General features: G+C 43.4%; 2 protein-coding genes across 28 annotated transcripts in view; both read left to right on the top strand.

The window, feature by feature from the left end:
• Nucleotides 1–24683, top strand: part of LOC127664680 (T-cell ecto-ADP-ribosyltransferase 2-like) — a 154146-nt gene that overhangs the window by 127953 nt on the left and 1510 nt on the right. For 10 of the 27 annotated variants that reach the window (XM_052156987.1, XM_052156868.1, XM_052156902.1 and 7 more), the window contains 2 exons: nucleotides 21939–22007; nucleotides 22490–23216. The exons of 1 other annotated variant lie outside the window; for it this stretch is intronic. In XM_052156987.1, coding sequence (XP_052012947.1) covers nucleotides 21954–22007; nucleotides 22490–23216 — 781 coding nt within the window. In that variant the 5' untranslated portion in view covers nucleotides 21939–21953. Of the gene's footprint in view, nucleotides 1–465; nucleotides 485–17288; nucleotides 17513–21938; nucleotides 22008–22489; nucleotides 23217–24683 lie in introns of those variants that run through there. 16 more of the 27 variants (XM_052157046.1, XM_052156895.1, XM_052156944.1 and 13 more) reach the window with 9 other exon arrangements.
• Nucleotides 5123–8570, top strand: LOC127664858 (T-cell ecto-ADP-ribosyltransferase 1-like). The gene is made up of 3 exons (XM_052157092.1): nucleotides 5123–5191; nucleotides 5650–6376; nucleotides 8058–8570. Exons 1-3 carry the CDS (start codon nucleotides 5138–5140, stop codon nucleotides 8138–8140), a joined length of 864 nt encoding a protein of 287 aa, XP_052013052.1. The 5' UTR covers nucleotides 5123–5137; the 3' UTR covers nucleotides 8141–8570.

The raw sequence follows: 24683 nt of genomic DNA on the forward strand, positions 1-24683 counted from the left end.
GTGACCATTACAGAGAGAACCTAACTCTTTAACGGAAAGAAAGATGCTGTGGTTGGTGTGTCGTTTGTTTGGTAGAATGATTGCCTAAAAACATGAGGGCCCTGGGTTCCATTTTAGCATCAATAAATCTAGTTCTGTGGCAAGAGAGTCAGGAGTTCAGATTATCCTCAGCTACGTGGCAAGTTAGAGGTTAATCTGGACTAATTGGACTTTGTCTCAAACAAAAGCATAACTCAACTAAAACAACAACAACAACAACAAGAACAGAAAAGTTCAGAAGAAAAAATAGATGGAAAATGGAAAAGGTACAGTAACAAATACAACCTACCCAATTTAAATTGTTCAGAAATGATCTGGAGGTCCTTCCAACCCTAACCTGAAAGTGAAAGCACATTGTCCAGAGGATAAAAGGGCCACAGCACTGCCTTCTGCCACATTTTCTCTTAGAAGAGGACACAGACGGACCTTCCAAACATCTTCTCAGGTACCTAACAACTCTGAACCCTGACCTGTGAAGGAGAAGATCTCTATAGTGCAGAGGACTTGAGAAAAGTCTGAGGGCTGGAGTGGGCCCATGCAGTGGGGTCCATGCCTGAAAGGTCAGTTCTGGGTAAGAAATAGCCCAGGTAAGAGATGGGGTCAGATCTAGAGAAAGGCAGGACAGGCACGAGGCTATAAATGTTTCTAAAAACTTAAAAAATATAATGAAGGACCATACAGTTTACCTTCTGGATCTCGCAGGATGCAATGGGCATTCAGGTACAACCTCAGTCTCTTATGTACATAAACTTTTTTTCTTCCTGTACTTCCTGGGCTTTTAGGCAAGAATATGATCATCCTTAAGCAAGTCCCATTTTCCTCCAAGCTACACAGAAACATCAGCTTCTATCTCTTCCTTGCTTTATTTACCCATTTTTCCTTCTAGAGTTTTAAAAGATATACCTTTAGAAGATTCACATCTCCAGCTGTATACGCAGTCTAAGGCAGAACCCAAAGTCCTACTGCACCAGCACACAAGGTCCTCCTGCACCAGATCTCCTGCATGTTGAGAACATCGGCTTGTTCCTGTTTTAGTGTAGGATCTTGGAGATTGAGGGCAGATAGGAAGTGTGAGAGACAGAGAGTGAGAAGGGAGGAAAAGTGGGATGGGGATGACAGAAGAGAGCGCTGCGGATGTTTATGTTGAGGTCCAAGGTGTTAGCTAACCAGGTTTCCAGGGGAATTTGTCAGGCACAAATCCCAGGTCATGGTGGGGCTGAAGTGGCTCATGCTGCACATCTGCAGCCTGTATGGGTTGTGAAGGCATCGGTGCCAGTGACTGAGGCTGTACCGATCTGTCCCATAGGGAAGCAGACAGCAGCCTTGTGAGACACAGACATTTGGATGAACCACTCTGAGGGACTAGAGAGGGGAGAAGTGAATGGAAAAGCCAGTCCAGGATGGCTGAGCCATGTGTCCTGCATGAGGAAGTCCCTGTACTGAGAGATGTTTCTGTTGGTTCTGGCATCCGGGATTTCTCAAATATGTTGCTTTCAGAATAGAGCTTTGAAGCATAAGGTTAAAGTCAAGAAAGGGGTGGTTCTGGCTGAGGCTGGAGAAAGCTGGACAGTGGAGATATGCCCTATGTCAAGAGCCTTCACCCTCCACCTGGGTATGGCTCAGTGGAAAGGTGCTTGCCTGGACTGCATAATGTTCTGGGTTCAATCCTCAGCATCGATGAGTTGGCATCTTATGCTGTGCAGGACTTCCTCAAAGCAAACTGAGGTCTGGAGAGAAGGCTCAGTGCTTAAGAGCAGGTGCTTGCTCCTACAGGGGGATCAGAGTTCAGTTCCATCCCCTGTGTCGGGTGTCTCACAGGAGTCTGTATCTGCAGCTCCAGAGGATCTGACACCTCTGGACTGAGAGGGCACCTAAATTCAGGTGCACACCCCACCCCCACCCCACCCCTGCAGATATATATGCATATTCATTACTAAAAATAAGAAAAATAGATCTTTATTCAAAGAAAGCAATCTGTGAAAAATTAACTTGACTTTGAGACTGGGGTCGAGGAATCTCCTTTGATGACATGTTTCCAGAGAACTTCCTATACATCCAAACTTCAGGAAGCCTTATCAGGAAATAGTGGGATCCTAAATGGCTCTGCTCTGAACACAAGGCCAGAGGAAATCGCCTGTGTTTCTATTGCTGTCCAGAGCTTAATTTTACCATTGTTATTGTGTTTAGAGTCTCATTATATCTTAAAGTGGCCTGGGACTTGAGATGTGATCCCAAAAGCTGGCTTCACAGATATGTGGCCATGTCTGGTTTATCCAGGAGGACTTTCAGAATTTAGGAAGGATGGCTAGAGTCTTGACTCCTCAAAGAAGGACAAGTAAGGTTTTGCATCTTTTCCTGAGGATAAAGGAAATTGATAAGAGTATATTGCAATTAAGGCAAAATAATTTAGTTGTTATACAGAGAAATTGTGGATCAATACAAACACCCATGTCTCAATGGCATAATTTCAACATTGCAACAGTCAATTAAGGATTTCTGGAGTGATGTCATCAAGGTAAAGTGTGATAAAAATATTAAGTTAGTAGTTTTTTAATTGTGTATCAGATGCAATATAAGTGGCATTAAATATTTTTGTATTTGTTTTTTAGACAGGCTCCCTTTTGCCGTGTATTCCTGTCTGTCCTGGAGCTTTCTATGTAGACCAGGCCAGCCTGGAACTCACAGCGATCCACCTGTCTCTGCAGTCTCAGTGCTGGGATTCAAAGTGTGCACCATCCACCATGACACTGCTCTCTTGTTGTGAGATGAGGGTCACATGTAGCCTATTGTGTCCTGAAACTCATCATATAGTCTAGGGTGACCTGAGCTTCTGATGCTCCCATCTCTACATCTGAGAGGCTGGGATTAGAGGTTGTGCCACCACAGCCAGTATGTGTGTGTCTGTGTCCATGAGTGCAGGTGTCTGCAGAGGCCAGAGACATTATAACGTGGAGCTGGATTTACAGACTATTGTTAGCTGCTTGACCTGGTGTTGAGAATTGAACCCAATTCCTCTGAAAGTGTAGTGTTTGATTTTATCTGTTCAACCGCCCCTCCGGAGCCCTTGTTTATTTTTGGGCGATACTGATGTATTTTTGTTTTTTATTTATTGAATTTCTATTACATTTTTTATTTCTTTTCACGGCCTGGACCAACACTTTTTTTTTTTTTTTTTTTTTTTTGCAAAGGATTCATCGTAGTTCTGTCCATTCTATCTTTTATTGAAGGAAGGATATGATATCAGCTCCTGGCTGGCCAGGAACTCACTATATAGACCAGGCTGGCCTGCAACTGGCAGAGTTACCTCTGCCTCCCATGTGCTGGATGTCATTACCCTGGGTTGTCCAATCTATCCTGACAGGAAGTTGAAGTAAAGTGTTTGATGTCCTTGAGAGTAGTGGTTGCAACAAAGTAGTGGTAGGAACAAAGGCGAGCCTGTGCTCAGCTCTTCTGTATCTGACTATAGTTCTTTTACAGTATTTAATAAATGTTTAAAGTTCAGGGAATAGATAAGATTGGAGTCTTCGTGGCAGTGCAGAACTCCTCGGTCTGTCATCTCTGCAGTGTTCCCTAAAGACTCAGGCAAGGAGAAGCCAAGTTGAGGAGGAGCCAGGAGTCCAGCCTTCCCAAGAACAACTGGTTAGCCTCATGGTGCAGCTCCTCTGAGCCATTCTCAGGATGTGGGGAGAGTATTGTCTTGCTAGATTAAGTAGAAATTCTGTGGACAGTAACACAACAGGCTTAGATAATTATGGAGTAGAATTTTTATGGTTTTTCCAACACAGAAGGAAGGAAGAAATGAAGGGATCAGTACCAGGCCAAAAAGGTGTGAGCCTTCCTCCTCACTCTTTGCCTGCAACTCAGGGGACACTTTAAATCTCCACCCAGAAGAAGAAAACTATATACATTCCTAAAGCACAACTCTAATTAAGGCAGGCTGTGCTGGTCTATTAGCTTTCCTTTTCCTTTTCTTTTTTGTGTGTACGAGGCTTCTACCCATGTATGTGCTTGCATGTATGGGTACATGCATGTGGAACCGGAGGACAGTCTTGCTCTCTTTCCTTAGGCACTGTCCACCAGTTTTGTAAAGTCACGGTCTCTCACTGGCCTGAGGCACATCGAGTAGGCTGTTCTGACTCTCTAGTGGAGCTTGGTGATCTCACAAACCCATCTCCCTCCATCTCTCAGTACCTGAATTGCAAGTGCTTTCACCATAACCTACTTTTCTATTTAGGGTTCTGGGAATCAAACTTTGGTCTATGTTTGCAAGGCAATTATGTTACCCACTGAGCTATCACCTCAGTTTGGTTTCTATTACTTTAATAAAATTCTTGATGCTGCAAAGATTTTAAAGTCAATGTGTCTACTTAGTTCATAGTCTGATGACTGTAAAGTCTAAATATCATGACAATGCTGGCTGGTTAGGGTTTTCCAGGCAGAATCACAATATGGCAGAGAAGCCATTGCCATGTAAAGAAGGGAGTTGGTGGCAAGAGAGGGAGTCAGAGAGCTTGAGGCCACACTTGTTCTTGTACGAACTGAATGGGATACAACAAGACTTAATTGATCTCTTCTGAGAGTGATGCACACCAGGTTCTGGACCCTTCCCAATAGACCTTACCTGTTAAAGGTTTCACTACCTCCACATGGGCACACTGGGAACATTGGAAGACAACCATACCCAAATCATAGAACATAGTGAATACTGACATGATTAAGAGACTTCCCTCAGAGTTATCCAGCTGACTGAGAGCCACAAGGTAACAAACACGGACAACATTTTACATATCTGTGCAAAGGAAAACACCACAGCCTATTAGAGATCTAAAAGCATATGTCCTGTTTTCTACTGGAAACCTACATGCTTCAGAGCTCTGTGTGTTACCAGGAATGATCAAAGCACCTTACTGGTAAAGAACTCAAGCAGATTGATTCACAGAGTCCTCATATGCCATTTGGGGGCAGTGTGATCAGGAGTCTGGATGTGACATAGAGATTGAGTCATTAACCCAGAGCTGCTCCATCAACAGACTGTTAAACGACTGTGTGCACACCTCTTTCATTGTCTTATATTTGTTTGCAGCAGTTTTTGAACTTGATGATGACATCAAAAATTTGCAGGTTCTTCCTAACTTGGTGGCTAATCCAGCAGGTAATATTCTCAACTCACATCCTTGCTTACCCCTGCCCAATTTGCAAGATGACAGTGCCCACCATTGAGTCTGTGGTAGCTGATGTTAGAGAACATGAACCTTGAAGAAATAATGTAAAGACAATATCAGAGAGTTGTGGGTGTGTGTGTGTGTGTGTGAATGAACAATTTGCAATGATATCTGAATGTGAAAAGGTCATGATGAGGCCTCTTGTTTTGTGTGCTCACTAAAGAATTAATTGAATATAGAAGGAAATATAGTATCTGTAAGCACAACAGAATTAGAGATCTCAGCCTTGCCTTTCTCCCATCTTATGATGTGATGAGTTTGTGTCCATTTCTAAGTCACGTGTGAGGTTGTATGTGACATCTCATGCTGCAGGCTCCACAGCTTCCAGCACAGGCTGGTAACTTAGCAAACTTAGGGAGTAACAGAGGACCCTGCTTCTTTCCTTCAGGTGACTGGCCTGCCATTGTCTTCCATGTTGGACATGGCTCCCAATGCCTTTGATGATCAGTATGAGGGCTGTGTCCAACAAATGGAGAAAGAGGCACCGAAGCTGTTACAAGAAGACTTGAAAATGAATAAGGAATTTAAAAATGAGTGGGAAAAGGCAGAGAAAAAATGGAAGCAGATCAAAACTAAGAGTTACCCCAAAGGTTTCCATGATTTCCATGGAACAGCTTTGGTTGCCTACACTGGGGACATCCACAGCAGCTTTAATAATGCTACTAGAAACTTCAAAAAAGATCCTGATAACTTCCACTTCAAAGCCTTACACTACTACTTAGCCAGAGCTCTTCAGCTTTTGAGTACCAAGGACTGTCATTCAGTTTACCGAGGTTCTAATACCAAGTTTGAATACAATGGGAAGGGCTCTGTGCGATTTGGGCATTTCACATCCTCATCTTTTGATCAGAGTGTAGCCTTTTCTTCACCATTTTTCAATGGTTATGGAACAAAGTTTTTCATTAAAACCTGCTTGGGGGTTTATATCAAAAAATTTTCCTACTACCCCAAGGAAGAGGAGGTATTAATTCCAGGCTATGAAGTATATCGCAAAGTCACAACAAAAAAAGCAAACGGGTATATCGAAATTTATCTAGACTCGCCAAAAAAAAAGAAGAGCAACTTCAATTGCTTCTATAGTGGTTCTACTCAAACAGACAACATTAGCAGCTCAGGTAAGACTGGGTCTGTGTTAGAGATGGAGCTGGCAGGGGTCCTCAGGAAATGGAAGAGAGGGTACTCCCCACTAGAAGCCACATGGTAGATCTTGCATATGATTAGGATGCCTAGAACCATGAATGGTAGCGTTAGTAAGCCCAGGGCATGTATCTCAGCAACAGTGTGTCAGAAATGGTTGAAACAGTGAGCAACTCCAGGAAAAAGTTCTTACCAGGTGCTCCTTATGATGAGGGACATGTGCCATCTGCAGCTGTGTCTCCATCCTTTCAATCTAAAGATGCCCATGTTTGGGGTCTCTATGCATGTGTACCCATCATGCTTTGTGGACTGAGTTCTCTTCATCCCTTGACCAGATATCTCATTCAATGCAAACAGAGACTTCATCAATTTTGTCATGGTAATTTCCTTTCAAGGCACAGTTCAAGTATCACTTATCCTGATAATCCTTTCTTAATACTTCCAGAGAAAAGTACTGTACCATCATGCTCTCTGCCACAGCTTTGGAGTCAGACTCTGGTACTCTGGCTCAAACATCACTAGTTCTGTGTGACTCTTGGCAAGTTGCCAGATATCTGTGCCTCTGTTTTTTCCATTTCAGTATTAAAGACCCAAATAACAAATATTCTAGTAGGATTTTCTTGAGAATTAGGAGAAATTCATTCAAGGTATATTACTTGGCATGTAGATGTCATTCAACAAATGATGCTTGATTTTAAATATGAAGAACGCTGTTCACATCTCAGCCTTTTGAATCAAACTCATGTTGATGAGGAACTCAATACTTACAGAAAAACTCTTGCTTACAATCTAGAGACCTTGTCTCTCATCACCCACCACTCAGGATCTGGAGAGGGTCTGGCTTACATCCTGGCTCCACCAAATGTTGTCCAAGGTTCTTAAGTTTGACTGAGAGACCAAGGAGCCACTCTGAAATGAGTTACAGTTAGAGGAGTGAGCACAGTGCAGTCTTAGGTCTAAGCAGTCCTGACACTCTGAAGGGTTTCTGCAAACAAGAGAAGTCTTTGGAGGCAGAAGTAGAATGATGGGAAGAGATCACAGGGATCTTATGCATTTGCATAGAAAAATTTGTAATTTGCATCAGTCCCAGGGAAGACATGACACCTACTCATGTACAGAGTCCACCATGAAGGATTCTGTCCTTCTGGGCCAAACAGTACATGCCCAGTCCAGACAGGCTGCCACAGGTAAGCTCTAGTTCACACCAGCTAGTATAGAATACATTATGCTTTAATAATAGACCCTCAAAAGTTTCACACCCAGAATCCTCTTCTTGGGCAAAGAAGGGGAAAGCCTGCAGTACTCCTGAGAAGGCCAGGGAAGACTCTGAGTAGGGAAGGCTTTCTATCGTTATTTTTATTACTATTATAATTACTATTACTATTATGATTACTATTACTATTACTATTCTAGGCAGTATCTTAGAGCACTGAACCTGGGAAGTGTTGGGAATCCATCCATTTGCTCACTCTCTTTGTATTTGAGTACTTTGTGAATACTAAGGAAGCTGGAACACTTCCCAGGCACTCTAGCTCTCTATCTTACCCTAGCCTACTGTCTTGGGGTTTGAGCTACATATAGAGTTATGGATGTTTAAGGGAGATATCCATGTCCTGAAAGATCCCACACTGACACCTCTCTTTCTCCTCCCTTCTTCAGGATCCAGACAGAGCTGTGTATTCCTGTTCCTTGTGGTTTTCCTTGGTCTTCTGGTCCAGCTTCTTGTACTTGCTGAGTTGTAACCCTCTCCTGTCTACAGTTTGTGGGTCTAAGTACTGAAGGGATGCCAAGGTGTATGCACCTGATTGGTTGTTTAAGATCTGTGTTAGGGGGAAGTGTGGGATCCTTTCAGGAGAGGGATGCTGACTTCGACAAGCATCCAAGGAACCCACTGGGTCAGTCACTAAAATTTACACCAGATTTCAAATTTACTACCCTTTTACAGTTTGCTATGGCAGAAGGCAGTGTTTGTCTGTATGGTCAGCAATAAGAAGGTTTTGTTATTCTTATAGTTGTTGTTTTGGTTTTTAAACATTGATTTTTTTTTGTAAATTTAATATCACGCAGTCCAGAGCCACTCACCTTCCTGACCCTTCATATGCACCCTCTGAACTTACAGCCCCCCCAAAAAAAACAAAGATGGAAAATAAAAAACACAAACAAAGCATAGAATCTCATGGTGGAAGCTCTACTATGTCATGATGTGTCCCGCAGTATTCCCCCGACCACACACCTTCATTGCAATGAGTTATTCATCTGGTTCCAGGTCTCTGGACACCTGGGGCACCATCCATATGGGACCCGCACCAGGACTCCTCCTGGTTATCCTGTTGCTGCCCTATGACATGCAGCTTTGAATCAGTAGGACAGGCCTTTTCAAGCATCCCAATGGTTCACAGATAATGTAGATTTTTGGGTGGACCACCTGGAAGCTCTGGAGCTGGCCCTGGGTGGTTGCAGAGCTGGCCAGCCCACTGCTCTCCCTTATCCACACCACCAGGGCAATCTCCTCAAGTACTGCTCTGGCTGGGCCACCCAATGCTGTCACTGGCAGGAGGCAGGGTCACCTCTCCTGCCCTCATGCCCTTAGGTCGATTACCTGCATCCATGGCTCCATAGCCAGCTCCACTGTGCTTCCCAGTTGACCTGCAGGGCCCAGAGGTCATCGAGGGCTGGAAGAGCTGTCTTGCTCTCACTCCATCAGGCCATCTACCCTGCACCCTGACCGCTAGTGCCAGCTCCACTGTGCTTGCCAGGGGAGGTGGGGGGCACTCTCCCAAGTTCTGCAGCCAGCAAGGGGCAGGCCCAGCTCACTTGTTCTCAAGACCCCGGGGGAGTCAGCTCCCCTCACTACCTCAAGGTGGCAATGGGTGATGGGGCAGAGACCATCATACCCCTGCTCAGACCCCTCTCCCACAGGAGTTGAGTGCCAGGGTCACTCTCCTTAGTGCTACAGCTAGGGAGGGGTTAGAGCCAGCACTTCTGCTCTCATGACCTCTGCCCCCCCAACCCTCATGGCAAGCTGCTGCAGGTGGCAAGGGGCAAGTTGGGGTAGTGTCCATGCCACCTCACAGGAGATGAGAAGAGACGGGGGTCAGCTTTGCCACACTCAGCCTCTGGACCTGCTCACCAGTCCCCCACTACCCACCAGGGCCAGGTCCACTATGCTACCCAGTCAAAATGCCGGGCCAACTCTAAGGGTCTCTGCTAAGCGCTGCTGCTCATGGGTGAGAAGTGGAAGCAGCTCTCCAGAGCCAGTGAGGTGGGGGGGAGAACAGTTCTGCACAGGCTCCTGGTCATCCACACGGTCCCAGGGAGGCTGCTGCCCACACTGGGACCTTCCCATGGTCTCTGGTGTAATCTGAGCCGTGGACATTGACAGAGCTCCACGGCCCTGACATGGCCCTCAGTGGCTGCATAGGCAGGGACTTCACCATGGCCTCAAGGTGGCATGGCTGGCTACTTGCGACAAACTATTTCTCTCCTCCCTTGCATCTCTAGTTCCATCTCCCTTCACAACACTCAAACTGTCCTGCTTCTCCTTCTGTCCACACTTGTACACCGTAGGGCTCCTGTTGCAGGCTGGCCACACCGATGTGGGTCTCTGGGTATTTACAGACTGCCTCTGTGGCATGAAACTGGGCAGGCCTATCGCCTTTTCCCCTTCCTGCACTGAGTGTCAGGACAGCAGGCTGTACTCTGTGTGTCTATGGCTTGTCCTACCCATACAGCAGACCTCAGGGCTCTGGGCCTCTCTCTCTGCCACAGACCCACAGCAATGGCGGTGGGTCTGTCTTGGGATGTCTTGCTCCAACTACTCTGTCTTGCATGAAGGTAGGCAGGGCTCTGTATGTCCTGTGCCTGCGAGAACCCTGCAGTTGAGGGAAGGCTTTGTGAGCGTCTTTCCCCACTAAGTCAACTTGGCATCACAGTGGGCAGCACCACAGATGTTTTTCTTCTCTATTTGTTCAGCGTGGTGACAGTCAGGCAATCTAAGGAAATAAACCGCTTATAACCACATCTTGCTTTTCTGTGATTAGACATTTGTATAGATTGTGGTATTTGTTTGAGAGACTCCTGTAAGTTGTGAGGTCTGATGCCCAGACTTGTACAGCTGAGTAAGTTCATGTGGCACATTTCTCACACACAGATGCTCTTGCAGGATGAATTTAATGAGCCTTAAATATAAGGGCTGACCCAGATAAATGCCACTCTCTACTCCATGATAAATGCAACCTGCTACTGAGTCCTGCCAGTTTACTTTAATAACTTTGGGTATCACTAAGGAAATTGGTAGCTACATTCATTTTTAAAATATCATTACTGTATGTGTAGGATGCCTGTGACCTGGTGCCTTGAAATGTGTCTAGGGGTCAGAGGACAACACTGTGGTATTAGTTCTCCCCTTCCAACTTTGTGTAGGTTCCAGGGATCAAACCTAGGTTGTCAGCTTGCACATGAAGCATTGTTTAAATGTGGTGACCTCACCTCCCAGGCAGGCACAGTTTGAGGTATATATGGATCAGGAAGTCTGTGTCCTGTGCTCACCAAGAGTGGGTTTAGCCTGGGTGTGTAAAGCTTCCCTTACTCCCCATGTTATGGAGTTAGAGAGCCCTGGAAAAGAGCACAGACTCAATCTGGATTACAGTTGTAATTAGTTACATGTATTGTAGCTGTCATGAGGACAACAGTATCCGAGCCAACCAGAGAAAGTTGAGCCACGTGGTGTGGATGAAGAGAAGGATTTTTAAATGTGAGACTCATAAGAAGACCTTGAATATCTGTACAAGCGAACCAAGAGCTGTCCAGGATATCTCAGAATAGTCCATGAATGTCTGCATAAACAGGTTCTTGGTAGAGGGTTGCCATACCCTGTTGTTTCTTAATATCTGTTGGGGATTTCTTCCCTACTTTTTCATTTTAGCTCTCAAGAAAACAACACAATGATACTATAATTTATTAATAATCTGTACTATGCCGGGCAGGTTCTGAGCCATCCCACACCTCCCAAGCTGTTCAAACCAATTAAAAGCCTCATCACTTGCTCATCAGTCCTGCCTGGGTGGCTTCAGCTATGGTTTGTCCTCAGGGTGATCTCCTCTTCAACGTGCTCCTAGCCCATCCCATCTCATGCCGACCTCCTTCCCCTTCCACCTCCTCCTCCTTCTGCTCATGACCTCCCTGGAGAGTCCTCCACTTGATCCTAAGTCCCTTCCTGTCCTGTATGCCCAGTCATAGGGTCCAGACTTTTACTAACCAACCAGGGGATGTTGGGGAGCATTCTTTACAACATATTAGTTAGTACAGTGTCCCAAGACCAGTTTTCAGTCTGAACAGGGGCACAGAACTCAGCTTCTGAATACACAGCTCACAGACTAACCCCAACTTCTCCCCCTTTTAGATCAATGAGAGGCTCTTTGTCTTACAATAATAAGCTATACATAATAAAAGCAATTATGAAACTATTATGAAAACTATCCTGTAAGAGTTTCATGCACAGTCTCCAGTCCATTTGAATTTGTCAATCTAGAAGAAAATACTCTGTTACAGATCCTATCTTGATGAATTTGAAGTTCTGTGCCTAGAAAATTTCCATCATTCTTTTTATTACCTTTTCTTTGTCTGTAGCTGAGATCATCAATGGGGTCTTACCCTGCCATATCTGATTTTAATTATTTTGGAAGGAATTCATTCTTTCTTCTTTCCTGTGGAAACATATACAAAGCCTCTTCCCCAGCACAACACATTTCTTTCCCTCCTCTTGGAAGTAAAGACACAGGCTGGTTTAATTCCGCAATTTTTTCCATGATCCAGTGTCTCTCAGTGGCTTTTTGTTGTTGTTCATTAGCATTCAAGAATTTTTTTTAAAGATTTATTTATTTCTTATATGTAAGTATACTGTTGCTGTCTTCAGACACACCAGAAGAGGGAACTACATTGTATTGCACATGGTTATGAACCACCATGTTGTTGCTAGGAATTGAACTCAAGACCTCCAGAAGAGCAGTCAGTGCTCTTAACCACTGAGCAATCTCTTCAGCCCAGCATTCAAGAAATTTAAAGTCAATAAAGCAGTAAGTATGTAATCTATCTCTGTGGGGTTTGTCACTCCTTTTTGTTTGTTAAGCATCTCCTTTAATTTACAGGTAGATTTCTCTACCAAAGTTTGAATATAGGAGTATGTGGTCTACCCATAATATGCTTTACTTTATAATATGCAAAAACTGATTCATTTTACTAGAGACATGCTGGAGCATTGTCAGTCTTAATTTGTACAGATATTCCCATAATGTCTATAACTTCTAATAAATGCTTAATCACAGAATTAGCCTTTTCAGAATTTAAAGCAGTTACCCATTGAAATCTTGTACATGTATCTATAGTATGGTGCATAAAGTTTACCAAATTCTGCAAAGTGAAACACATCCCATTGACATTTGGGTACCAGTAGGGTTACTTCCTGCAGGAAATAGAGTTTGAGTATAAAAAGAACAAGTTGGATATTTCCTTGTAATTTCTTTGGCTTGTTGCCAAATGATAGAAAAATCTTTCTTTAAATTTTTCATGTTAACATGATATTTTTAAAAGTGAATTCCTGAAGCTTCTAATGTATTTCCTAGCAGTAGCTGATCAATTTTATCATTACCTGTGCTAGAGGGATTGGTAGACCTGTATGGGGTGTGATATGTATTATGTATAATGTATGGTTTCTATTTCTGATTATTCATTATAGATGAATAAATAGTGAAGTTAATTCAGAATCATCTTAAATAGTTCAACAGTTAATATATGCAAAACCACTCTTCCTACATATTGAGAGTCACTTATTACACTAAGATATAATGAATATCTAATAACACCAAAAGAATCACATATAATTCTGATTTTTGAACTAAATTATAAAGACTCTTAACCTTTTCTTTTTTCTGATGTATACCCTGTCTTTCTTGATTTTTTGCATTAGCAAATCTGGAGGGGCACCAGAAATTGGAGTCCCTTTTATTATATGAGGGAGAATCCAAATAATTTTGTTACAAATAGAAGTTCCTTCTTTTCTGGATATTTGTTGTTTATTTCTCCCAAAATTTACAGCAAGCTCTTTGTCAATGTTCATTTTTTACCCTCAAGTGAGACAATCTCAGTCTTAGTAAAAAGGTACCACAGTTTCAGAGGGATCTATTCCTGCTGACAAAGTCTCATTTCTCATTTTAGAATCAATTTAGAAACTTTTTCTATATAGGCTTTTAACTTTTTGCTCTGTGTGCTAAAAATCTATTCTAAGCTATGACATTTCATCTGCATAAGAATTTCTGTGGGACACTGAGTAGAAGGCAAAACAACTCAAACCCAGGCCTACTTTGGATCAAGATGATTTATATGTTCAGCTTGTAATTTCTTTTCTACCAGTTCCCTTTCTTACCTCAGCTGTTAATTTTCTTTGAGTATTTAAGTCTTTATCAACTTGTAAGGTTTGAAACAAATTACCTTGGTCTCAAATAATTAATCTAAATATAAGTTGTAACCAGTTGATATCTCCCAGCAAGTTTTGGAAATCATTAAGTGTTCTTATTTGATCTTTCCTGATTTGCTCTTTCTGTGGCCAAATATGTTGTAGACTTATCACATATCCTAGGTAATTAGTAGATAATTAATAGACTTATCATATATCCTAGATAATTAATAGACTCTGCTCTCTCTATTCATTCAGGGGCAATTTGTAATCCCCAGCACGTAGTTTCACTTCTGTTAAATCATACTTAGTAACTGAGGTATGTCAACCTAGAGTGTGGTTTTTGTCCTTAAAAGCTCACTCTGAGAAAGGCTTGATACTACACTGTAATTGTCCCTAACACTCACTGCAGTTGATGACTGTCTAATAAAGACTTTCTATTGGCTGAAACCCATGCCATTCTCTGATGGGTCTCCACAACTCCTTCTTTGAATCCTTGACTCTAAAGCCTGAAGTTAGAGGCTGAAGCTGCTAAGTTCTGCTGCTTGATGTGCCTGGAATGTGGCCCCATCATTAAAATACATTTTCTTCAGCTTTCTGTTTTCTTGATGGTTTCCTTCGCTGGTTAAGCTTAATTCCTTTTCTAGAGATGGAAGATTAGCTGGGTGACATTTGCCTTGAGCTCATCCTTCCTTTATTCCATTTGGCATTAGGCTTTTCTTTAATTGTTTATTTTAATCTCCTTCAGCACCCGTCTTACCTCCATTACACCTGACATCCTGGTGCTCGTTTTCTCCTCAGTCTACATTGTGTCTTCTCCCTTGCTTAGCTGCTCCTTTTCCTTATAGAGCTGCGTAAGAACGGTCCCCAGCAACCATATGACACATCAGTTCTAGACTGCCTTGAGTCCTCTTCTGCCAATGCCATTAGTTTAAACCTCTTCAGTTTAACCTCAGACAAAGTTTTTTGATCAAGGACAGAAAGCAGCCACATCTTTTGCCAAAATATTACAGCAAAGTCCAGTTAGTTATACTCTTCACTGAAACCTACTGAGTTGGGGTCCTCACAGGTCGAATCTCCCTAAGCACCATTGTCTTCTATGCTCCTAGTAGGACGGCCTGTCAAGCCTTGCTTAAAATGTGGAACTGCTTTACTAACCCAGACCCCAAAGCCCACACCAGGCCAACAAGCAGCAGGGTCAGTCCTCCACTCGCGGTTCCAACCTCTGACTTAATCACTTTTCTAGCTCTGTGAAGAGAAGTCATAAATACAATTCTTATAAAAGAAAGCATTTAATTAGGACTCACAGTATCAGAGATTTAGTGCATTATCAGCATGGCAGGAAGCATGTTGGAACTCAGACAGACCAGGTCCTGGAGAAGCAGCTGAGAGGCCTACACCCCATATCCATGGGTGGCAGTAAGAAAGAGACTCTGGGTGAGGAATGGACTTTTTGCACCCACTCCAAGTGGTACTTTTCCTGCAGACAGGCAGCACCTAAAAGTCCTTTCAAATAGTCCCACTTTCTGGTGGCCAAGATGTAAATCTATGAGCCTATGGGTGCCTTTCTAAAGCAAACCAACACACACCTTAACTCCACATATGCACCTAACCACCCACCGTGTGCCTGGCTCCCATCATCAGGTAAGGCCTGTGACACAGCATGGTGAGTTTTAAACTCTCTCAAGACACTTTTGTCACCTCCTTTCTACAGCCACCTTCCTCTTACTCACACCCTGGCATATGGAGGTTTTGTCTATTCTGCCCCTGAGAGTTTTCTGATTTGGGCTTTGAGCATCTTCCTGCTACAGTCGCCTCTCTTAATATCCTCCCAACATTTTTTCTATTTTTGGGATAGAGTGTTATGTATTCCAGGCTGATCTCAAACATGCTATGTGGTATGTGCTATTCAATATAACAGTATGTGATTGTAAAATAATGTTAGGGTAAACCAAGGCAGTAAGGTCTGCTGAGCCAGGATTGTCAGACAGGTCTAGAGCCAAGGGAGACTTAGGGCCAGGAGCAGTGATATTATAGTCTCAGCCACTGAGGAGACTTGAGAACAAGACTTCATGGCAGCCTGGGTAACATAGCAAGACCTTTTCACCAAAAAGAAGGACAAGGAAGATAAGGAGAAACACCAGCAGGAGGAGAAGGGGAGGAAGGAGGAGGAGGAAAAAGAAATGGAGGAATGAGGGAAGGGAAATAAGAGGAGGAAGGAAGTTAGGGTTCTCACTTGTAGGATCCGAGAAACTGAGATCCCTCGAAATATATGCCAGTGGAAGCATACTCTCCTCCAAGTTGTATTTATGTGAAAGTTCACTGACAAAAAAGCTGAATGCATAAAAGGTCCCAGGGGTATTGCTTCAGTGTAATCAACCCCCCTCTCAAGCATTTTTCCAAAACATGGTATAGCATGAAGTTATAGGATTTTGACCACCTGGTCTTTTATTGTGTGTGTTATATAGATAGATAGATAGATAGATAGATAGATAGATAGATAGATAGATAGATAGAATGATACCTGGTCTCTGTGTGTTTAGACCCAGGAAGATGATGGACTCGTTGTAAGGATCTAGGATTGAAAGTACAAGGCAGTTCCCAGAAGAAACTCTAAAGTTAACACTTAGTTCATATGCTCTAGTCATAGGAGACACTTGTAGCCAGAAGCAACTAAGGATGATAATATGAGCTTTAAAATTGGTCACTTCTGTTCATCTTTCCCTAAGTCCCCTAAAGGGATCAGGTAATATGGTGGTAGTTTTGTTTTGTTGCCAGGGTGTCGCTGTGTACATCCTGGCTGGTCTCAAATTCACAGAGTTCCTTCTGTCTCAGCCTCCCACATCCTGGGATTCAGGTTTGAGCAACTACAACAGGCTTTCAAGTATTTGTCAAAATGGAGTCTTGGGCAAAGTCAACCAACTAATGCTTCTCCAGTAGCTACATAGCACAAACACACACACACACACACACACACACACACACGGGGGGGGGGGGGGGAGAGAGAGAGAGAGAGAGAGAGAGAGAGAGAGACTCCTGTGGAGATTAAAGAAAGGCTCTAAGACTTTAAGGAAAATATGTCAAGGGAGAGGTGTGGTTTGGTTGGTAGAGTGATTGCCTAACAATATGACGGGCCAGGGATCCATTTTAGCATCAATAAATCTAGTTCTGTGGCAAGAGAATCAGAAATTCAGATTATCCTCAGCTACATAGAAAGTTAGAGGTTAATCTGGACTAATGGCTATTTGTCTCAAGCAAAAGCATAACTCTCCTAAAAAACAAACAAACAAAAAACAAAAACAAAAACAAACCCAGAACATAAAAATAGATGGAAAATGGAAAAGGTACCCTAACAAATACAACTTACCCAATTTGAGTTGTTCAGAAACTATCTGGAGGTCCTTCCAACCCAAACCTGAAAGTGAAAGCACATTGTCCAGGGGATAAAAGGGCCACAGCACTGCCTTCTACAACACTTGCTTTGAGAAGAGGACAGAGACCCAGCTGCCAAACATCTTCTCAGGTACCTAACAACTCTGAACTCTGACCTGTGAAGAGGAAGGTCTCTAAAGTGGAGGGGACTCCAGAAAACTCTGAGGGCTGGAGTGGGCCCATGCAGTGGGATCCATGCCTGAAGGTCAGTTCTGGGTAAGAAATAGCCCAGGTAAGAGATGGGGTCAGATCTAGAGAAAGGCAGACAGGCACGAGGCTATAAATGTTTCCAGAAAAATAAAAATACAATGAAGGACCATACAGTTTACCTTCTAGGTCCTGCAGGATGCAATGGGCATCCAGGTACAAACTCTGTCTCTTATGTACATAGACTTCTTTCTTCCTGTACTTCCTGGGCTTTTAGGCAAGAATATGATCATCCTTAAGCAAGTCCCACTTTCCTCCCAGCTACACAGAAACATCAGCTTCTATCTCTTCCTTACTTTACTTATCCATTTTTCCTTTCAGAGTTTTAAAAGTTATGCTTTTAGGAGATACACAGTTCCTGCTATATAGCACAGTCTAACACAGAACCCAAAGTCCTACTGCACCAGCACACAAGGTCCTCCTGCACCAGATCTCCTGCATGTTGAGAACATCGGCTTGTTCCTGTTTTAGTGTAGGATCTTGGAGATTGAGGGCAGATAGGAAGTGTGAGGGACAGAGAGTGAGAAGGAGGGAGGAAAAGTGGGATGGGGATGACAGAAGAGAGCACTGTGGATGTTTATGGTGAGGTCCAAGGTGTTAGCTAACCAGGTTTCCAGGGGAATTTGTCAGGCACAAATCCCAGGTCATGGTGGGGCAGAAGTGACTCATGTTGCACATCTGCAGCCTGTATGGGTTGTGAAGGCATCGGTGCCAGTGACTGAGGCTGAACCTATCTGTCCCATAGGGAAGCAGACAGCAGCCTTGTGAGACACAGACATTTGGATGAACCACTCTGAGGAACTAGAGAGGGGAGAAGTGAAGTCCAGGATGGCTGAGCCATGTGTCCTGAATGAGGAAGTCCCTGTGCTGACAGTTATTTCTGTTGGTTCTGGCATCCGGGATTTCTCAAATATGTTGCTTTCAGAATAGAGCTTTGAAGCATAAGGTTGAAATCAAGAAAGAGGTGGTTCTGGCTGGGGCTGGAGAAAGCTGGACAGTGGGGATATGCCCTATGTCAAGAGCCTTCACCCTCCATCTGGGTATGGCTCAGTGGAAAGGTGCTTGCCTGGACTGCATAATGTTCTGAGTTCAATCCTCAGCAGCAATGAGTTGGCATCTTATGCTGTGCAGGACTTCCTCAAAGCAAACTGAGGTCTGGAGAGAAGGCTCAGTGCTTAAGAGCAGGTGCTTGCTCCTACAGGGGGATCAGAGTTCAGTTCCATCCCCTGTGTCGGGTGTCTCACAGGAGTCTGTATCTGCAGCTCCAGAGGATCTGACACCTCTGGACTGAGAGGGCACCTGCATTCAGGTGCACACCGCACCCCACCTCTGCAGATATACATGCATATTCATTACTAAAAATAAGAAAAATAGATCTTTATTCCAAGAAACAATCTGTGAAAAATTAACTCGACTTTGAGACTGGGGTCGAGGAATCTCCTTTGATGACGTTTCCAGAGAACTTCCTATACATCCAAACTTCAGGAAGCCTTATCAGGAAATAGTGGGATCCTACATGGCTCTGCTCTGTACACAAGGCCAGAGGAAATCGCCTGTGTTTCTATTGCTGTCTGTAATTTTACCATTGTTATTGTGTTTAGAGTCTCATTATATCTTACAGTGGCCTGGGACTTGAGATGTGATCCTAAAGCTGGCAACACAGATGTGTGGCCCTGTCTGGTTTATCCAGGAGGATTTTCAGAGTTTAGGAACGATGGCTAGAGTTTTGACTCTTCAAAGAAGGACACAGAAGGGTTCACATCTTTGCCTGAGAATAAAGGAAATTGATAGGAGCATATTACAATTGAAGGAAAATAATTTAGTTGTTATACAGAGAAATGTTGGACCAATTGAAACACCCATTGTCTCAATGGCATAATTTCAACACTGCAACAGTCAATTAAGGATTTCTGGAGTGATGTCATCAAGGTAAAGGTTAATAAAAATATTAAGTTAATAGTTTTTTAATTATGTGTCAGATACAATATAAGTGGCATTAAATATTTTTGTATTTGCTTTTTAAGACAGACTCCCTTTTGCAGAGTAGCCCTGTCTGTCCTGGATCTTCCTATGTAGACCAGTATAGCCTGGAACTCACAGAAATCCACCTGTATCTGCCCTCTGAGTGCTGGGATTCAAAGCGTGCACCATCCACCATGACACTGCTCTCTTGTTGTGACATGAGGGTCACATGTAGCCTATTGTGTCCTGAAACTCTCATATAGTCTAGGGTGACCTGAGCTTTTGATGCTCCTGTCTCTACATCTGAGAGCCTGAGATTATAGGTTGTGTCACCACAGCCAGTATGTGCATGTCTGTGTCCATGAGTACAGGTGTCTGCAGAGGCCAGAGACATTATAACCTGGAGCTGGATTTACACACTATCGTTCACTGCTTGACCTGGTGCTGAGAATTGAACCCAATTCCTCTGAAAGTGTAGTGTTTGATTTTATCCGCTCGACCACCCCTCTGGAGCCCTGGTTTATTTTCGGTGATACTGACGTATTTCTGGTTTTTGTTTATTGAATTCCTGTTTTTTTTTTTTTATTTCTTTTCATGGCCTGGAACAACACCATGTTTTTGGCCAATAATTCATTGTAGATATCTTTCCATTCTTTCTTTTATTGGAGGAAGAATATGACACAATCTTCCTGGCGGGCTAGGAACTCACTATATAGACCAGGCTGGCCTGCAACTGGCAGAGTTACCTCTGCCTCCCATGTGCTGGATGTCATTACCCTGGGTTGTCCAATCTATCCTGACAGGAAGTTGAAGTAAAGAGTTTGATGTCCTTGAGAGTAGTGACTGTGTGCAAACAACGGCGATCCTGTGCTCAGCTCTTCTGTATCTGACTATAGTTCTTTTACAGTATTTAATAATTGTTTAAGGTTTAATGTGTAGAGAAGGTAGGAGCCTTCACTGCAGTGCAGAACTCCTCAGCCTGTTGTCTCTGCAGTGTTCCCTAAAGACTCAGGCAGGAGAAGCCAAGCTAAGGAGGAACCAGGAGTCCAGCCTTCCCAAGAACAATTGGTTAGCCTCATGGTGCAGCTCCTCTGTGCCATTCTCATGATGTGGGGAGAGTATTGTCTTGTCAGATTAAGTAGAAATTCTGTGGACAGTAACACAACAGGCTTAGATAATTATGGAGGGGAATTTTTGGGGTTTTCCAAAGACACAATGTAGGAAGGAATGAAGGGATGGGTAGCAGGCCATAGAGGAGTGAGCGCTCCTCCTCATGCTTTACCTGCAACTGAGGGGACACTTTAAATCTCCACCCACAGGAAGCAGTGAAAACAATACTCATTCATAAGACACCCCTCTAATTAAGGCAGGCTGTGCTGGCCTGTTAGCCTTCTTTTTCCTTTTCCTTATGTATGTACATGCATGTGTGGGTACATGCATGTGGAACCAGCAGAGGACAACCTCTGCTCTCTTCCCTAAGGCACTGTCCACCGTTTTGCTAAGACAGGGTCTCTCCCTGGCCTGAGGCACATAGAGTAGGCTGTTCTGACTCTCTAGTGAAGCTTGGGGTCTCACAAACCCATCTCCCTTCCACTCCCAGTGCCGCAATCACAAGTGCATTCACCAGACCCTGCTTTTCTCCTTAGGGTTCTGGGAACCAAACTCAGGTCTATGTTTGCAAGGCAAGAACTTTACTCACTGAGCTACAACCTCAGTTTGTGTCTTTAATTACTTTCACAAAATTCTTGATGCTGCAAAGGTTATAGTCCATGTGTCTACTTAGTTCACAGTCTGATAGCTGGAAAATATCATGACAACGCTGGCTGGTTAGGGTTTTCCTGGCAGAGTCACAATATGGAGGAGATGCCATTGTCATGTGCAGAAAAGCATACGTGGAAAGAGAGAAAATCAGAGAGGCTGAGGCCGGATTTGTTCTTGCAAGAACTGAGTAGGATCCCACAAGACTTAATTGATCTCTTCTGAGGGTGATGCCCTCCACGTCCTGGTCCCTTCCCAATAAACTTTACTTCTTAAAGGTTTCACTACCTCCATTTGGGCGCACTGGGCACATTGGAGGGCAACCATACCCAAATCATAGAACATAGTGAATACTGACATGATTAAGAGAGTTCCTTCAGGGGGTCAAGCTGACTGAGAGCCACAAGGAAATAAAAAATGGACAACAGTTTACATATCTGTGCAAAGTAAAACAGCACAGCCTCTCAGGGATCTGCAGACAGATGTCCTGTTTTCTACTGGAAACGTACATGCTTCACAGCTCTGTGTTACCAGGATTGATCAAAGCCACTCACTGTTAAGGACCTCAAGCAGATTGGTTCACAGAGTCCTGATATGCCATTCGGAGGGGCAGTGTGAGCAGGAGTCTGGATGTGACATAGAGATTGAATCATTAACCCAGAGCTGCTCCATCAACAGACTGTTAAACGACTGTGTGCACACCTCTTTCATTTTCTTATATTTGCTTGCAGCAGTTTTTGACCTTGATGATGACACCAAAATTTTGCAATTTCTTCCTAACGTGGTGGCTAATCCAGCAGGTAATATTCTCAACCTTCACCCTATTGACCTCACCTTCCCCTGCCTACTTATTTGCAAGATGACAGTTCCCAGAGTTGAGTCTGTGGTAGCAGATGTTAGAGAGCATGAACCTTGAAGAGTTAATGTAAATATAATATCAGAGGTGTGTGTGTGTATGTGTGTGTGTGTGTCTGTGTGTAAATGAACAATCTACAATGATAAATGAATGTGAAAAGGTCATGATGAGGCCTCTTGTTTTGTGTGCTCACTAAAGAATTAATTGAATAAAGAAGGAAATATAGTATCTGTAAGCACAACAGAATCGGAGATCTCAGCCTTGCCTTTCTCCCATCTTATGATGTGATGAGTTTGTGTTCATCCCTGAGTCACGTGTGAGGTTGGAGTATGTGACATCTCATGCTGCAGGCTCCACAGCTTCCAGCACAGGCTGGAGACTTAGCAAACTTAGGGAGTAACAGAGGACCCTGCTTCTTTCTTTTAGGTGACTGGTCTGACAGGGACTACCATGCTGGACATGGCTCCCAATGCCTTTGATGATCAGTATTCGGGCTGTGTCCAAATTATGGAGAGAAAGGCACCCAATCTGTTACAGGAAGACTTCAACATGAATGAGGAATTTAAACATGAGTGGAAAAAGGCAGAGAAAAAATGGAAGCAGATCAAAAATAAGACTTACCCCAAAGGTTTCAATGATTTCCATGGAACAGCATTAGTTGCCTACACTGGGGACATCTACAGCAGCTTTAATAAGGCTACTAGAAACTTCAAAAAAGATCCTGATAACTTCTACTTCAGGGCCTTCCATTACTACTTAACAAGAGCTCTTCAGCTCTTGAGTAACCAGGGTTGTCGTTTAGTTTACCGAGGCACTGATATCAAGTTTGACTATGCTGGGAAGGGCTCTGTGCGATTCGGGCAATTCACATCCTCAACTTCAACTGAGAAGAATGCTTTTTCTCCAGCATTCTTCAGTGGTCATGGTACACAGTTTATCATCAAAACCTGCTTGGGGGTTTATATCAAAAAGTTTTCCTACTACCCTGAGGAAGAGGAAGTGTTAATTCCAGGCTATGAAGTATATCACAAAGTCACAACAAGAAAAGCAAAAGGGTATAACGAAATTTATCTAGACTCCCCGGAAAAGAAGAAGAGCAACTACAATTGCTTCTATAGTGGTTTGACTCAAACAGACGACATTAGCAGCTCAGGTAAGACTGGGTCTGTGTTAGAGACGGAGCTGGCAGGGGTCCTCAGGAAATGGAAGAGAGGGTACTCCCCACATAGTAGATCTTGCACATGCCTAGGGTGCCTAGAACCGTGAATGGTAGCATTGGTAAGCCCAGGGCACGTAGCTCAGTGACAGTGTGGCAAAAATGGTTGAAACAGCGAGCAACTTCAGGAAAAAGCTCTTACCAGGGGCTCCTCATGATGAGGGACATGTGCCATCTGTAGCTGTGTCTCCGTCCTTTCAATCTAAAGATGCCTGTGGTTGAGGTCTTTATGCATGTGTACCCATCATGCTGAGTTCTCTTCATTCCTGACAATGTATCTCATTCAATGCAAACAGAGACTTCATCAATTTTGTCATGGTAATTTCCTTTCAAGGCACAGTTCAAGCATCACTTATCATGGTAACCCTTCCTTAATACTTCCAGAGAAAAGTGCTGTACCATCATGCTCTCTGCCATAGCTTTGGAGTCAGACTCTGGTACTCTGGCTCAAACATCACTAGTTCTGTGTGACTCTTGGCAAGTTACCAGATATCTGTGCCTCTGTTTTTTCCACTTCAGTATTAAAGACCCAAATAACAAATATTCTAGTAGGATTTTCTTGAGAATTAGGAGAAATTCATTCAAGGTATATTACTTGGCATGTAGATGTCATTCAACAAATGTTGTTTGATATTAAATATGAAGAACGCTGTTCACATCTCAGCCTTTTGAATCAAACTCATGTTGATGAGGAACTCAATACTTACAGAAACACTCTTGCTTACAATCTAGAGACCTTGTCTCCCATCACCTACCACTCAGGATCTGGAGAGGGTCTGGCTAACATCTTGACTCCACTAAATGTTGTCCAGGATTCTTATGTTTGACTGAGAGCCCAAGGAGTCACCCTGAAATGAGTTACAGTTAGAGGAGTGAGCACAGTGCAGTCTTAGGTCTAAGTAGCCCTGACACTCTGAAGGGTTTCTGCAAACAAGAGAAGTCTTTGGAGGCAGAAGTAAAATGATGGGAAGAGATCACAGGGATCTTACGCATTTGCATAGAGAAATTTGTAATTTGCATCAGTCCAGGGAAGCCATGACACCTACCCAGGTACAGAGTCCACCATGAAGGATTCTGCCCTTCTGGGCCAAACAGTACATGCCCAGTCCAGACAGGCTGAGGGCCACAGGTAAGCTCTTGTTCATACCATCTAGTATATAATATATGCTACTTCAACAACAGACTTTCAGAAGTTTCACTCAAAGAATCCTCTTCTTAGGTAAAGAAGGGAAAGCCAGTAGTGCTTCAGAGAAGGCCAGGGAAGACGCTGGGTAGGGTAGGGTTTCTATTTTTATTGTTATTATTTTTACTATTACTATTACTATTACTATTACTATTACTATTCTAGGCACTATCTTAGAGCACTGAACTGGGAAGTAGTGGGAATCCATCCATTCGTTCACT

The sequence above is a fragment of the Apodemus sylvaticus genome, chromosome 1, assembly GCF_947179515.1.
Source record: "Apodemus sylvaticus chromosome 1, mApoSyl1.1, whole genome shotgun sequence".
NCBI lineage: Eukaryota > Metazoa > Chordata > Mammalia > Rodentia > Muridae > Apodemus > Apodemus sylvaticus.